This window comes from Scyliorhinus canicula, chromosome 9 (assembly GCF_902713615.1).
Source record: "Scyliorhinus canicula chromosome 9, sScyCan1.1, whole genome shotgun sequence".
NCBI lineage: Eukaryota > Metazoa > Chordata > Chondrichthyes > Carcharhiniformes > Scyliorhinidae > Scyliorhinus > Scyliorhinus canicula.
Window position 1 is genome coordinate 156,418,239 of NC_052154.1, and position 17,660 is coordinate 156,435,898.

Consider the following 17,660-nt stretch of genomic DNA (forward strand, 5'->3'; position numbering starts at 1 on the left):
TCAGGAGAATCCCTGAAGATCAAAGGGTGCAGTCAAAGGTCACTCCATTGTGAAGGCAATCGGGCAAGGGTGCCACTTTGGAGCAGTCGTGTTCTGCTCAGTGCGGTCAAAGGTCTGAAAATGTGCTTGTGGGTTGGGACTTGATTGTATACTCAGGAATCCTGGGGAACTGTATCTTGGAGATTGAAACCTTGTGAGGTGGGCCATAGATGATGCTGTCTAAATTGGAGTGACTGTTGGAGAGAATTCCCAGGTTAGATCTTCAAATGCGATGACTGGAATTCCTTGTGAAAGAGACCTTTTCAGTGATTTGGTTGACTCGTAGTGTTACTGACATCTGGGTGGGTATTAAGAAATTCATGGACTCTGTCTGGGTTGTTCATCTGTTCGACCACAGTTTGCCTGTTAATTCACATGTACCTTACATTAACTTTGAATGTTAAGTCGAAAACAAATTATTGCAAATGCTGGAATCTGAAACAAAAACAGCAAATACTGGACAATCTCAGCAGGTCTGACAGCATCTGTGGAGAGAGGAGGGAGCTAATGTTTCCAGCCTGAAAGAGTCAAGAATATAAGATATCTGACCTTGTATAGTAAAGTTTATTTTTGTTTGTTCCAAGCCCATGAATCTTGTGGCTTTATTCACTTGAATCTCCAATTTTGTCTGCTTTAAACATAATGGTATTGGTCCCTAACCGGATCTTGCCAAAAACCTAGGGCTGTCATCAAAGATCATAACAGACTGGCCGAGTAATCCAGAGACATGAACTCCAATCCCAATGGCAGTTGGAGAACTTAAATTCAATTAATTAAATAATATCTGGAATAAATGCTTGCACCTGCACTGGTGACTCTGAAACAATTAGATTGTTGTAAATACTGATCTGGTTCGTTTGGAAATCTGCCAGCCATATCCTGTTCTGGTCCACATGTGACTCCAGATTCACAGGTTGAAATTTAGAAATATTTACCACATAGAAATAAGCTATTCATCCTATGGTGTCTGTGCTGGCTGAAAACGAGATATCGAGCTTAATCTCACTTTCCAGTTTTTAGTCCATAACCTGTAGATTACATCACTTCAAATCCATACCCAAGTGCGTTTCAAATTTCACACTTTCGGGCAATGGTTTACAGACTTCTCCACCCTCTAACTCTTAACTGTACATTAAATCACCTAGTAAGCTACTCTATTGCATTCAAGAAGACAGGTAACCAACAGCTTAAGGGCACTCAGAGTTGGACAATAAATGCTGGCCTTGGCAGCAAAGCCAATGTCCCATGGATGTGGAAGATTGCTGAAATTTAATATTTTGCTGCTTGAACCATGAAGCCATTGTTTCGGCCCCCACTCTGTTCCTGAGCTACTGAGCTTTATGCCTTTCCCTGCCAGCAATCTGAGATTAAATCTGTCTGTTCACAACCTTGCTGTCATATTTGACCCAAAATGAGCTTCTGGTCTTTTTCGTGTTTTCACTTTTTCACCTCCTCAGAATCGCCAAATTTTGCTACTCCGTGCCTCAGCTTACCTACAGTTGAAATCCTCATTCATGCCTTCATTACCTCTAAAGCTGGTTATTCCAGCTCACACCTGGCTGGCTGGTGTCCTACCCTCTGTAAACTTGATGTCATCCAAAACTCTGCTGTCCACCTCTTAACTTGCGCTAAGTCTGGTTTCCCCATTGCCTCTGTTCTCTCTGAAATGCATCGGCTCCCGGTCAAGCAATGTCTTGATTTTAAAATTCTCAACCACCTTTCCAGATTCCCCCATATCCTCACCCCTCCCAATCTCTAATGTCCTCCAGGCCCACAACTATGATACCTAATTCTGGCCTCTTGTGCTTCCCTGAATAGGGGCTGGTTTAGCACAGTGGGCTGCACAGCTGGCTTTTAATGCAGAACAAGGCCAGCAGCGTGGATTCAATTCCTGTACCAGCCTCCCCGAACAGGTGCCAGAATGTGGCGGCTAGGGGCTTTTCACAGTAACTTAATTGAAGCCTACTTGTGACAATAAGTGATTATTATTATTCACCGTTGGTAGTTGCAACTTCAGTTTTCTAGGTGTTAAACTCGGGAATGCTCTCCCTAAATCTCTGATCCACTCTTGTCTGATTACGCCTTTAAGGGGCTCCTTAAATTATATCATTTGGCCAAGCTTGACCAGTATCTCCTTGTGTGGCTTGGTGACATATTTGGCTTTATAAAGTTTCAGTGGAGTGCCTTGGGATGCTTTATTAGGTTAAAGATGCTATTTAAATACAAGTTGATGTTATTTTAAAAAAAAATAATTTTTATTGGAATTTTTTACAGAAAATATAACAACAAATAATGAAATGCAACAAAATAGCCCATAACAACTGTAACACCCCCCAGACCGTATCAACGCATGTATCATATCCCCCCACCCCCAACAAGAGAACTTAAAAATAAATTAAAATTAAATAAACAAACATAGTCATCGTCCCCCCCCCCCCCTTTTCCCTCCCCCTTCCCCCCCGGGTTGCTGCTGCTACTGTCCCAGTACCCTATCGTTGAGCCAGAAAGTCGAGGAAAGGTTGCCACCGCCTAAAGAACCCTTGTACCGATCCTCTCGGCGAATTTGACCTTCTCTAGCTTAATAAAACCCGCCATGTCATTGATCCAGGTCTCCACGCTTGGGGGCCTCGCATCCTTCCATTGTAGCAAAATCCTTTGCCGGGCTACTAGGGACGCAAAGGCCAGAACACCGGCCTCTTTCGCCTCCTGCACTCCCGGCTCCACCCCAACCCCAAAAATCGCGAGTCCCCATCCTGGCTTGACCCTGGATCCCACCACCCTTGACACCGTCCTCGCCACCCCCTTCCAGAACTCCTCCAGTGCCGGGCATGCCCAGAACATATGGGCATGGTTCGCTGGACTCCCCGAGCACCTGACACACCTGTCTTCACCCCCAAAAAACCTACTCATCCTCGTCCCAGTCATGTGGGCCCGATGCAGCACCTTGAATTGGATGAGGCTAAGCCGCGCACACGAGGAGGAAGAATTAACCCTCTCCAGGGCATCAGCCCATGTCCCGTCTTCGATCTGTTCCCCCAGTTCCCCCTCCCACTTAGTTTTCAGCTCCTCTACTGACGCCTCCTCCACCTCCTGCATAACCGTGTAGATATCAGATATCTTCCCCTCTCCGACCTAGACCCCCCCGAAAGCACCCTGTCACTCACCCCCCTCACGGGAAGCGAAGGGAATCCCTCCACCTGCCGTCTTGCAAATGCCTTTACCTGCAGATACCTGAACATGTTTCCCGGGGGGAGCCCAAATTTCTCCTCCAACTCCCCCAGGCTCGCAAACCTCCCATCAATAAACAGGTCCCTCAGCTGCCTGATGCCCGCTCTGTGCCAACCCTGAAATCCCCCATCAATGTTCCCCGGGACGAACCTATGGTTCCCCCTTAACGGAGCCTCCATCGAGCCCCCCACTTCTCCCCTATGTCGCCTCCACTGCCCCTAAATCTTGAGGGTAGCCGCCACCACCGGACTCGTGGTATACCTCGTAGGAGGGAGCGGCCACGGCGCCGTTATCAGGGCCCCCAGGCTTGTATCTCCACAGGACGCCCTCTCCATCCGTTTCCATGCTGCCCCCTCCCCCTCCATCACTCACTTGCGCACCATCGACACATTGGCCGCCCAGTAGTACCCCGAGAGATTAGGTAACGCCAGCCCCCCCCATCTCTACCCCGCTCCAAGAAGACCCTCTTCACCCTCGGGGTCCCATGCGCCCAAACAAAGCTCATGATGCTGCTGGTCACTCTTCTAAAAAAGGCCCTAGGGATAAAGATGGGCAAACACTGGAAGAGGAACAAGAACCTCGGGAGAACCGTCATTTTGACGGACTGCACTCTACCCGCCAACGATAGCGGCACCATGTCCCACCTTTTAAATTCCTCCTCCATCTGCTCCACCAGCCTGGTAAAGTTAAGCTAATGGAGAGTCCCCCAACTCCTGGCCACCTGCACCCCTAGATATCTGAAACTCTTCACTGCCCTCTTAAACGGGAGCCTCCCAATTCCCTCCTCCTGATCTCCCGGGTGTACTACAAATACCTCGCTCTTGCCTAAATTTAACTTATAGCCCGAGAAGCCCTCAAATTCCGCCAACAGCTCCATCACCCCTGGCATTCCCCCTTCTGGGTCCGCCACATACAACAGCAGGTCGTCCGCATACAGCGATACCCGATGTTCCTCCCCACCCCGCACCAGACCCCTCCATCTCCCTGACTCCCTCAATGCCATAGCCAGAGGTTCAATCGCCAGTGCAAAGAGCAAGGGGGACAGGGGGCACCCCTGCCTGGTCCCACGGTAGAGCCTAAAGTACTTCGATCTCCTTCCATTTGTAACTACACTCGCCATCGGAGCCGCGTAGAGCAGCCTCACCCATTTGATGAATCCCTCCCCAAATCCGAACTGCTCCAGCACCTCCCACAGGTACCCCCACTCAACTCTATCAAACACATTCTCTGCATCCAGCACCACCACTATCTCCGCCTCCCCCTCCACTGCCGGCATCATGATAACATTTAACAGTCTCCGCACATTCGTGTTGAGCTGCCGTCCCTTGACAAATCCTGTCTGATCTTCGTGTATCACCCCTGGCACACAATCCTCTATCCTGGTGGCCAGGATCTTCGCCAGCAACTTGGCGTCAACATTGAGGAGCGAGATAGGCCTGTATGATCCACACTGCAAGGGGTCCTTATCCCGCTTTAGGATCAGAGAGATCAGTGCCCGCAACATCGTCGGGGGCAAAGCCCCCCCCTCCTATGCCTCATTGAAGGCTCGCACCAACAGGGGGCCCACCAGATCCGCATACTTTTTATAAAATTCCACCGGGAACCCGTCTGGCCCCGGGGCCTTACCTGACTGCATTTGTCCAATACCCCTGACTAGCTCCTTCAACTCTATCGGCGCCCCCAGCCCCTCTACCAGCTCCTCTTGAACCCTTGGGAAGCATAGCCTGTTCATGAAGCTCTCCATCCCCCCTCTCCCCATCGGAGGTTCCGACCGGTACAGTTCCTCGTAGAAGTCCCTAAAGACCCCATTTACTTCTGTCCCCTTCTGCACTACATTCCCACCCCCATCCGTCACTCCACCAATTTCCCTAGCAGCATCTCGCCTACGGAGCTGATGCGCCAACATCCTGCTCGCCTTCTCCCCATACTCATATACCGCGCCCTGCACCCTCCTCCACTGTGTCTCCGCGTTTCTGGTGGTCAACAAGTCAAATTTGGCCTGCAAACTACGCCGTTCCCCCAGCAACTCCTCCTCTGGTGCCTCCGCGTATCTCCTGTCCACATCCAGGAGCTCCCCCACCAGTCTCTCCCTCTCCTTCCGCTCCCTCCCTTCCCTGTGGGCCCGGATGGAGATCAGCTCCCCCGGTTCACTGCTTTCAGAGCCTCCCAGACCATCCCCACCCGGACCTCCCCCGTGTCATTGGTATCAAGATACCCCTCAATACTTCCCCGGACCCTCCTACACACCTCCTCACAAGTTGATGTTATTGAGCACTAAACAATCCAGTGTTTCCAAAATGGTGGGCAACACGGTAGCATAGTGGTTAGCACAATTGCTTCATAGCTCCAGGGTCTCAGGTTCGATTGCCGGCTGGGTCACTGTCTGTGCGGAGTCTGCATGTTCTCCCCGCGTGTGCGTGGGTTTTCTCCGGGTGCTCCGGTTTCCTCCCACAATCCAAAGATGTGCAGGTTGGATTGGCCATGATAAATTGCCCGTAGTATCCAAAATTGCCCTCAGTGTTGGTTGAGTGGGGTTACTGGGTTATGGGGATAGGGTGGTGTGGGCTTGGGTAGGGTGCTCTTTCCAAGGACCGGTGCAGACTCGATGGGCAGAATGGCCTCCTTCTGCAATGTAAATTCTCTTCTGCAATGTAAATTCTATGTAAAGCTATGTAAAAAAATATATAGCTGACTGGGGCTGGTGAAATGTAACACTACTGTTTCCCAGAATATGCAAAGTACTGTAGATGCTGGAATCTGAAACGGGAAAGCTGGAAAAACTCGGCAGGTTTGTAGCAAGGGAAAACAGAGTTGGCGTTTAGAGTCCGTTTGCCACTTCATCAGGACTAAAGAAATGGAGAAATGTTAGATATTAAACTGTAGCATGAAGAGCCAAATGGACTGAAATGTTAACTCTCTTTCCTCTCAAGAATGCTGCCAGACTTGCTGAGTCTTTGCAGCATTCTCTGTTCTTGTCACAGTGCCCCAGAATTGCTACTAGAACAAAATAGATGAAGCGAAACTGTAAGAACCAGAGGACACTGATATAAGGTGATTGTCAAAAGAACCAATGACAACATGAGGATTTTTTTTTTGCTGCCTGTGGTTAAAATCTGGAGTGCATTGCTTCAGTGTGTGCTGGAGAGCGATTCAATCGAGGCTTTCTGGGAATTGGATAAACACATGAAGAAAGAAACATTGCAGGGTTCTGGGGAAAGGATGGAGAGTGGGACCAGCTAAGTTTTCGCAGAGAGGTGGCACAGACACTGGAGGCTCAATGCCACCTTGTGTGTTATTTTTAAAAATGATCTTTATTACAAGTCGTCACATTCCGGCACCTGTTTGGGTACATGGAGGGAGAATTCAGAATGTCCAAATTACTTAACAGCACGTCTTTTGGGACTTGTCGGAGGAAACCCACATAGACACAGGAAGAACGTGCAGACTCCACACAGACAGTGACCCAAGCCGGGAATCGAACCTGGGACCCTGGAGCTGCAAAGCAGCAGTGCTACCCACTGTACCGCCATTCCGCCCAATATTACCAATCTATGATTCTATGGGTGGCATGGCAGCACAGTAGTTAGCACAGTTGCTTCACAGCACCAGGGTCCCAGGTTCGATTCCCGGCTGGGTCACTATCTGTGTGAAGTCTGCACTTTCTCCCTGTGTCTGCGTGGGGTTTCTCCGGGTGCTCTGGTTTCCTCCCACAAGTCCTGAAAGACATGATGTTAGATAATTTGGACATTCTGAATTCTCCCAGTGTACCCGAACAGGCTCCGGAGTGTAGCGACTACGGGCTTTTCACTGTAACTTCATTGCAGTGTCAATGTAAGCCTACTTGTGACAATAAAGATTATTATTATTATTATTATTATTATTACTAAGTATCTAACAGGGTAACACAGTAGTAATGTGTGTATAACAGATTCAGTGCAATGGTATGTCCAACAGGGTAACGCATGTTCTTCCTGTGTCTGCATGAATTTTCTCCGGGTGCTCCAGTTTCCTCCCACAGTCCAAAGATGTGCAGGTTAGGTGGATTGGCCATGCCAAATTGCCTCTTAGTGTCCAAAAGGTTAGATGGGGTTATTCGGTTACGGGGATAGGGTGGAAGTGAGGGCTTAAGTGGGTTAGTGCAGACTCGATGGGCCGAATGGCCTCCTTCTGCACTGTATAATCTGTGTTCTATACAGTGCAGTTGAGTGTCTTTAGTCACAGATTCAATAAAGTGATGTGTTAGACAGAGTACTGCAGATACAGTATAGTGCAGATACATTATAGTGACCCGTCTTAACACTTTTCTGCTTTAATCTCATCTTTGATTCCTTTAGTCTCTCAAGAGTGTTATGTACGTCATACAACATTTAGCTTGTCAAGCTCATTCCATTATTTACTGTGGTCTTGGTTTGATTTCTATGTACCCACCTTGGTTTGAAAGTCCTTAATACCCTTGCCTTAACAAAAATATATTGATCTCAGTTTGGAATTTTCAATTGATCCAGAGCCTCAGCAACGGTTTTGCAGGGGCGAGTGCCAGATTTGAGGATGTGCTTCCTGACATTAGTCTTGAGTATCTGAACTCTTAGGGTTATGCCCCCCTTTTTCTAGATTCGCCCACCAGAGGAAATCATCTCTCTTTACAACTTATGACTCGTTTAATCATCTTATGAACCTCAATTAGATCATCACTTAACTTTCCACATTCAAGGGTATACAAGCCTAGACTCTGGGTCTTTGTAAGTTAAGCCTTTTAGCCCAAGTATATTTCTGGTGAATCTATGCTGTCCGACCTCGAAGACCAATATATCCTAAAATGAACGCAGTACTCCAGATGAGGTCTGCTTAGTTGAAGTTTGTGTTGTTTGAGAATTAAAGATTTTAATGGGCGAATTAGACAGTTCAACATTTGATACAAAGTTAAACTTGAAGAGCTGGCAGGTTTTTCATTAGAGAACAAATTGAGATTGTGGCATGATAAGAGGCCAGGATAATTTGGAGCTAAACGGCTTTCATCATAGAATATATTACAATCCCCTTAGAGACCAATTGCTTTGAAAAAGATATTTGAATTCCCATTGACTGACCTAAAAGAATTGCACAACAACATTTCAAGTTTTAAAATCTTTACTGTAGCAAACAAAGTAAAAGCAACATTGCAAACATCACTTCGTAAGCAACTAATATACTAAATTACCAAAAACATATCTGTCAATTTCGATCAATAGCCGTGCACCACAATTATACGTTACGGCATGTTCTCCATGGATTGTGGTCTTTACGGGACCAAAGTTAGCCCCAGCTTTCTCTCGGCTTGCTTTGTCCCCTTCAACCAAATCACAATGTCCAGTGACCGTTGAAGGACCTTTCCTCTATTCCGAGAAATCCCGAACTGATTTCCAACAGCACAGCTCACCTTGATGATTCCTTTCTTCCTGCCACGCCAGAATGAATCTTTCAGAGTTCCTAAATTCCAGCCAGTTCCTTCTCGTTGACTAGAGCACTTGCTGCCAGCAACATTCCACCTGGTAGCTAACTCCGAACAATCTTTCACCTGCTGCTCACAGTTGCTGTTGTCACTCTCTGTTCCTGTTTAAATACTCTGAGACAGAAAATCTGCAAAAACAAGAACAAAAACCTGGCACTTCCATTTCAAAAGCATTCGACCTGGTTCCCTGATTCCCAAACCAGCCATTAGTCATTGGGCAGAATTCAATGCAGATCACGTGACTCTTCATTGCTGCATCTTACCATATATTAAACCGTTTAAAACCTGGCATTCACAACAGAAAAAGAGAACTTGAGTTTGAGTTAACAATTCTGAATTGACTATTGAAAGCTTCAGTCATCCACCCTAAAAGGCTAGTGGATAAATGAGTAGACATAGCAACATGGGAAAAAGAGCAGGCAATTTCACCCCTTGAGCTTCATTCATCATTCAATTGGATCATGATCGATTTGTACCTCAACTCCATTTGCTCCATGTCTCTTATCTTCATCTAGGATAAGGAATCATCTCCTGACAATCAGCTGTCTTAAAATGAGTTTGAGCAACAGTTGGGAAAAGGTTATGATCGAAAAGTGCCTGCAGAATATGTCCTGTACATGACTTAGGAACATTTGCCTAATGGAGGCTACTTCTATCTAGGGAAAATTAACTCCTTTCCTCCACACCCTTATAACTGTATACATGGCTCATCAGATACTGTGTGAAACTGATTTGTTTTATACTCAGCTATTGATACCAATCTTTTAAATGTTGCCAGTTAAACTCAAATCATGTTTTTAAAAGTTAATTTTCAGAATGTGGACATTGTTGGTAAATCTGGCATTTATTGCCCGTCCTAATTGGCTTTGAGAAGGTGGTGTCGAGAGACTTCAGAATCATAGAAAATACAGTGCAGAAGAGGCCCTTCAGCCTATAAAGTCTGCACCGATGCATGAAAAAACACCTGACCTACCTACCTAAATCCTATTTGAACTTCTTGAACTGCAGTAGCGAAGGTGTTCCTTCAGTGCTTTTAGATGGGGAGTTCAGGATTATGAACCAGTGATGGTCAGACTGGGCTCAGAGGTTATGGTGTCCCCATGTGCCTCTTGCCCTTGTCCTAAGTGGTGAGCCAGAAGATTGAAGTCTCATCCTGGGAGAAAGCATTTGGCGCTTATATTTTAATTCTTTAATGTTATACTTTTCTGCATGATTAATTTTAATTGTTCCCACTTGAGTATTTTTGCTGATTTTAAACTGCCTCCATTTTTTTTCTAGATACCACTTGGATTGTCTCACTCCCGCCCTTGATACTGTTCCAGTAGAAGAATGGTTTTGCCCAGAATGTGCTGTTAACAATCCCAGAGATGGTAAGCAAAATTAGCATATGATTTATACTGGGTGGGTACAAGCATGCTACCAGGGCAGACAGTTAGTCTGCAAGCACATCTAGCTCCCTTTTATACCCAATGTATCTATGCTGCTATTTTAGCAAATAAAGAACCTGGAGTAATATAGCTCCTTTCAGCGCAGTCTATCCCAAAGAGCTTCACAGCTAGTTAAATATTTCTGAAGTGTGGTCGCAACTATAACATATGTAGCCATTTGTATGCACAACAAGGTTCCACACAGATAATTGGATAATCCATTCTACTGATGTTGATTGTTGGATAAATATTAGTCAGGTCACCGGGGACAGCCTCTGGGCTCTTTGAAAAGCACTAAGATTATTTATACCCACCAGAAGAGGGCCTCAGTTTAATGTCTCCGTCTGAAAGTTGGCACCTCAGGCAGTGCAGCATTCGAGTGTCAATCTAGAATTTTGTGCTCAAGTCTGAGAGATTGGTCTTGAACATGTGACCTTCTGACTCCGAGACGAGAGTGCTGCCCGCTGATCCATGCCGATCATTAAAAGTCAGTGTCAGCCAAGATTATGGGCTTAATTCTCTGAAGTGGGGCTACATTGTGCAATATTATCTATTGAAAACCCTATACTATCAGCACTCATAAGAGTAACAGCTAAGTGGAGGTGTTTTTCTGATGAACTTCCATTTTGCATATAGGAGTAGGCGATTCAGCCCCTTGGGTCTGTTGTACCATTGTATAAGATTGTGGCTGATCAGTAGCGTAAACTCCATTCATCTATCAATTTCAATTTTGAAATGTTAAATTGACTACCCCGGCCGTAACAGCTTTCTAGAGGGTTAAGTTTCAGGTCCCTTTTAGATGAGGAAGTGCTTCCTATTAACTCCAGAATGGCCTCACTCTGATTTAAAAGTTTTGTCTACTTGATCAGGCCTCCAAAGGCAAATTAATTTCCCTCTATCGACCCCATCATATCCTTTAATCATCTTAAACAACTCAATTAAATTACCCTTTAGTCTTCTATACTCAAGGGAATTCAGTTTAGTCTTAGATATAGGGCGTTTAAATGTATTTGGAAATCCGAATGTTTTGACACACTCTAACAATTGATACCGTAGTGTTCGTGAATCGGTTTATGCTGGATTAGATTTTTTGTATGTAATTTGTGATGCTCTTGACCAGAGATGTGCTATTGTTTTCTCAATAAGAATACCTGAAATGTTTTACTATGTTAAGGACCCTCTGTAAATATAAGCTGTTGTTCAGTGTGTGCCCCAATTCACTGATCATTGTGCTTGGACCTTTCACCTGCCCAGAAGCTGAAGTTTGAGTGATGATGGGTTCTTTCAGGTTGGCCCCTCCAAAACAAAGCTCATCAGAAATGTCATTGCAGGAGTAATAGCTGATCTGGTTGCCTCTGTTTGCAGATGTTGAGGAGATTGATGATGAAGAGGTTGCCTTTCTTGTTGCTGATGCAGCACAAGAGCCCACTACTTCCTGGTTACGTCCATCTGTCAGAAGAACCCGTGCTATAGCAAGGACCCGTCAGAGTGAAAGGGTTCGAGAAAATGTAAACCGGAACAGGATTACCCGTGCACATCAAATCGAGGTATGCTGAATTTCACGCAAAAACTACATGGCTCAGAGATAGACCTGGATGATACAAAGCTAAGATAGCGCAGGGGACATGATGCAATGATGTTTTCAAATGTACTTTAGGTATGTTCATGTCTGAGCTCCTGCAGGGTTATGTCTCTGTTGGGAAGTAATCGAATTAAGGTGTCTTAACAGCCTTGTAACCGGGTGTTGTTGTAACCCATAAACTCCTGTAATAATTTATTTTTAAAAAAGTATTTTTATTCAGATTTGTAGCATTTTAACATTTTACAATACAAAACAAAAGATTACACCCCAAATACAATAAATCCTGCCCCCCATCTCTTGTGGAACCCCTCATTTGCCCCTCTTACGGCAAATTTCACCTTCTTGAGATGTAAGAATGCCATTAGATCCCCCAGCCACGCGGAATCATAGGTGGAGAAGCTGACCTCAACCCCAACAGAACCTGCCTGCGGGCAATCAATGACATGAAGGCTAAAACATCTGCCCCCACTCCCGTCTGCAACTCCGGCAGGTCTGACAACCTGAATATGGCCCTCGGGACCCGGCTCCAAATCCACATGCAGGATCGCTGATGCTGAAAAACCAGGCCCAAAATTTCTCTAACTTCAGGCAGAACCAGAACATGTGCACATGATTAGCTGCGCCCCTCCCACACAAGTATCCCCTATCCCATCAAATAGCCGGCTCATCCTTGACTTTGTCAAATGCTCCAGTTGCACAACCTTCAACTGTATCAACCCCAGCCTCGCACACGGGGTTGAGGCATTCCCCCCCGACAGCACCTCACACCACAGTCCCTCCTCCAGTGCCATTCACTTAGACCATAAGATATAGGAGCAGAATTAGCCATTCGGCCCATCAAGTCTGCTCCATCATTCAATCATGGCTGATATGTTTCTCATTCCCATTCTCCTGTCTTCTCCCCATGACCCCATATTAATCAAGAACCTATCTATCTCGGTCTTAAAGACACTCAGTGATTTGGCCTCCACAGCCTTCTGCAGCAAAGTGTTCCACAGATTCACCACCCTCTGGCTAAATAAATTCTTCCTCATGTCAATTTTAAAGGATTGCCCTTTTAGTCTGAGGCTGTGGCGTCAGGTTCTAGTTTTTCCTACAAGTGGAAACATCCTCTCCTCATGCATTCTATCTAGACCTCTCCATATCCTGTATGTTTCAATAAGATCCCCCCATATCCTTCTAAACTCCAACGAGTACAGCCCTAGAGTCCTCTACCATTCCTCATATGGCAAGCTCTTCATTCCTGGGATCATTCTTATGAACCTTCTCTAGATCGTTTCCACGGCCAGCACATCCTTCTTTCGATATGGGGCCCAAAACTGCTCACAATACTCCAAATGGGTTTTGATCAGAGCCTTATACGGCCTCAGAAGTACATCCCTGCTCTTGTATTCTAGCCCTCTCGATATGAATGAAACCCAACCTCTTTTCCCCCCACCCCCCAACTCCTCCAGCCTGTGACCCACCCTTCCCAAAAACAAATCCTTCATCTCCTTCACCCCTCTTTCTTACCATCCCTGAAACCTTGCATCCGTCCTCCCCGGCTCAAATCCATTGGCCTCGACCCCTCCCAGCCGAAAGTGCTGCTGAAATTGTCTCCAATTCTGCAACATGGCGACCACTACAGGACTTCCCGAATACTTCCCTGGGGCAAATAGAAGCATTGCCAGCGCCTGCAACCCCGACTCAGTACAAGAACCGGCCTCCATTCTCAAATACACCTCAAAATACTCGCCGTTTCCCAAATTCAACTTTTATCTCAAATGCCCCGAATTTCTTAACAGACCCATTGTGCAATTATATGTTAGGGAAATTATGGATTTTGTGAATCTGGATTTTGCAGTCAGCAGCGAAGCAATGGTGCTCATCTCTAATGTCCAAAAAAGATGGCCACAAAGATCCAGCAATCTTTGTGGCGTGGTTATCACCTTTTCTGATATTTGAATCTGGCACTGAAGTCAAGGACCTCCCGGTCGCACAGAAATATTAATGCCTTCAACCAGGATAAGCAGCCAATCACTTTGAACTTTTCTCACAGTCAGCAAACAAGGAAGTAAAATGGACTGATTATTCTTCAGTTTTAATTAACTTTTATGGAGGTTGAAGGAAAGGTTGAGACATAAACATTAGAAGCTGGAATATCCTAAACTTTAAAAAAAAAGTTGAAGTGACCACGTGATGAGGGTGTGGGAATAGCAGCTTTTCAGTGGGCTTTGGCGCTACTCTTTTTGTGATCCCTCTATTATCCTGTTTGTGCGACACATGAATTCCTAATCTGGGAGCTAATACTCCGTGGCATGTCCCTCGAAGATTTTTGGATGAGTGTTGGGAGAAAAAATGCCAAGGAATTCTAAGGAATTTTGTGATAAAAGGGAGCAGTCGGAAGCAGCGTGGTTAGAGCCGTCACCTTATTATGGCTATCTGATCCTCGAATGGACTCTTGACACGGCACTTTCTATGATTCTGGAAATGATGACTGTGAACATTATCAACACTATCAGAGTGTCTTGACAATAAACTCGGGTTTATTGTCACAGCATCTAAGTGCCATAAGACTGAGCTGCAGAACACTAATAAAAGGCTTGATAAACCATTGAAAATGTTGCTTCCTTGGCTGAAGCTCGCTTTCAAGCCTTGGAAAACCAGCTATGTAATATGTCCGAAATCTTGGAAGATTTGGAGACCTGAGGCCAGAGAAAGAATGTCTGGGTCGTAGGCCTTCCAGAAGGAGCAGAGAGGAAGACTCCTGTTAAGTTTCTTGAGAGCTGACTATCACGTTCCCTTAAGCTAGATATATAGACTTGGCGTTTTAAGGTGGAAGGGGCGCACCATATCCTGTCTTGAGGCCTAGGGATAATCAGCATGCCAGGTCCTTAATCATTTACTTTCATGACTTCAAAGATTGGCAGAAGGTTGTGGAAGTGGTGGGCCCTGGCTCTATGATGGGGAGAGGACCTTTTCCCAGGACTTCTGGCAGCGTCACACCTGAAGCATAGAGGCCTCGATCAAGTTAGAAAAGATCTCAAGGCAGCTGGAGTGAATTATGCCTGGCTTTATTCTGAAACCCTGAAGAATGATATCCGACGACTCCATTAAGTCTTTTGATAATCTGACTAGTGCGTTGACCTTTGTTAAATCCGTAGAAGGCTTGGACTTAGATTGACGATCTGCACCTCGTTGAAATTTGGAGTTTCTCCCTGTTGTATTGTTTTTTGTCTGTATTTATCTTGTCATGTATCCTTTTATTGGGAGGTGTTAACATTTGAGCACTATACTGAATGTCTTATCCTAAAGAATCTCAGGGACTTTTATTTGTGGTAGCTGAGTTGCCTGCTAATTATTCATTGTTTTCTCACTTATCTGTATCTTTATGATGGTAATTCTTGTATTTTGGTATCCTCTCTTTAATCATGGTAAAATTGAGTGGGGTTATTACCAGGACTTGGTAGGTGGAAGGTTTAGGTCTTCATGGGAGCGACATTTGGCTCCCATTGTTGGCTTCTTTTCTTCTCTCTGTTGAGGAGTGGGTTTCCTTTTTAAAAACAATTTAGAGTACCCAATTCATTTTATCCAATTAAGGGGCAATTTAGCCTAGCCAATCCACCTACCCTGCGCATCTTTGGGTTGTGGGGCCGAAACGGGGAGAATGTGCAAACCTCACACGGTCAGTGACCCAGGGCTGGGATCGAACCTGGGACTTCGGCGCCATGAGGCAGCAGGTCCAATTCACTGCGCCACCATGCTGCCCACGAGGAGTTGGTGTTCTGATGGCAATGATAGCATGGCCATAGGGTGAGCCTTACGGGTCTCCGTAGAACTATTGTGGTCATGATCATTTTGTGTTTTTGTTACATAAGAACATAAGAACTAGGAGCAGGAGTAGGCCATCTGGCCCCTCGAGCCTGCTCCGCCATTCAATGAGATCATGGCTGATCTTTTGTGGACTCAGCACCACTTTCCGGCCCGAACACCATAACCCTTAATCCCTTTATTCTTCAAAAAACTATCTATCTTTACCTTAAAAACATGTAATGAAGGAACCTCAACTGCTTCACTGGGCAAGGAATTCCATAGATTCACAACCCTTTGGGTGAAGAAGTTCCTCCTAAACTCAGTCCTAAATCTACTTCCCCTTATTTTGAGGCTATGCCCCCTAGTTCTGCTGTCACCCGCCAGTGGAAACAACCTGCCCGCATCTATCCTATCTATTCCCTTCATAATTTTAAATGTTTCTATAAAGTCCCCCCTCATCCTTCTAAATTCCAACGAGTACAGTCCCAGTCTACTCAACCTCTCCTCATAATCCAACCCCTTCAGCTCTGGGATTAACCTAGTGAATCTCCTCTGCACACCCTCCAGCGCCAGTACGTCCTTTCTCAAGTAAGGAGACCAAAACTGAACACAATACTCCAGGTGTGGTCGCACTAACACCTTATGCAATTGCAACATAACCTCCCTAGTCTTAAACTCCATCCCTCTAGCAATGAAGGACAAAATTCCATTTGCCGCCTTAATCACCTGTTGCACTTGTAAACCAACCTTCTGTGACTCATGCACTAGCACACCCAAGTCTCTGAACAGCGGCATGCTTTAATATTTTATCGTTTAAATAATAATCCCGTTTGCTGTTATTCCTACCAAAATGGATAACCTCACATTTGTCAACATTGTATTCCATCTGCCAGACCCGAGCCCATTCACTTAACCTATCCAAATCCCTCTGCAGACTTCCAGTATCCTCTGCACTTTTTGCTTTACCACTCATCTTAGTGTCATCTGCAAACTTGGACACATTGCCCTTGGTCCCCAACTCCAAATCATCAATGTAAATTGTGAACAATTGTGGGCCCAACACGGATCCCTGAGGGACACCACTAGCTACTGATTGCCAACCAGAGAAACACCCATTTATCCCAACTCTTTGCTTTCTATTAATTAACCAATCCTCTATCCATGCTACTACTTTACCCTTAATGCCATGCATCTTTATCTTATGCAGCAACCTTTTGTGTGGCGCCTTGTCAAAGGCTTTCTGGAAATTCAGATATACCACATCCATCGGCTCCCCGTTATCTACTGCACTGGTAATGTCCTCAAAAAATTCCACTAAATTAGTTAGGCATGACCTGCCTTTTACGAACCCATGCTGCGTCTGCTCAATGGGACAATTTCTATCCAGATGCCTCGCAATTTCTTCCTTGATGATAGATTCCAGCATCTTCCCTATTACCGAAGTTAAACTCACTGGCCTATAATTTCCTGCTTTCTGCCTACCTCCTTTTTTAAACAGTGGCGTCACGTTTGCTAATTTCCAATCCACCGGGACCACCCCAGAGTCTAGTGAATTTCGGTAAATTATCACTAGTGCATCTGCAATTTCCCTAGCCATCTCTTTTAGCACTCTGGGATGCATTCCATCAGGGCCAGGAGACTTGTCTACCGTTAGCCCCATTAGCTTGTCCATCACTCCCTCCTTAGTGATAACAATCCTCTCAAGGTCCTCACCTGTCATAGCCTCATTTCTATCAGTCGCTGGCATGTTATTTGTGTCTTCCACTGTGAAGACCGACCCAAAAAACCTGTTCAGTTCCTCAGCCATTTCCTCATTTCCCATTATTAAAACTCCCTTCTCATCCTCTAAAGGACCAATATTTACCTTAGCCACTCTTTTTTGTCTTATATATTTGTAAAAACTTTTAATGTCTGTTTTTATATTCTGAGCAAGTTTAGTCTCATACTCTATCTTATTCTTCTTTATAGCTTTTTTAGTAGCTTTCTGTTGCCCCCTAAAGATTTCCCAGTCCTCTAATCTCCCAGCAATCTTTGCCACTTTATATGCTTTTTCCTTCAATTTGATACTCTCCCTTATTTCCTTAGATATCCACGTTACGTTCGG

General features: G+C 45.4%; 1 protein-coding gene across 6 annotated transcripts in view; it reads left to right on the forward strand.

The window, feature by feature from the left end:
• Positions 1-17,660, forward strand: part of phrf1 (PHD and ring finger domains 1) — a 144,188-nt gene that overhangs the window by 62,547 nt on the left and 63,981 nt on the right. For all 6 annotated transcript variants that reach the window (XM_038808010.1, XM_038808007.1, XM_038808012.1 and 3 more), the window contains 2 exons: positions 10,034-10,125; positions 11,548-11,729. In XM_038808010.1, coding sequence (XP_038663938.1) covers positions 10,034-10,125; positions 11,548-11,729 — 274 coding nt within the window. The remainder of the gene's footprint in view (positions 1-10,033; positions 10,126-11,547; positions 11,730-17,660) is intronic.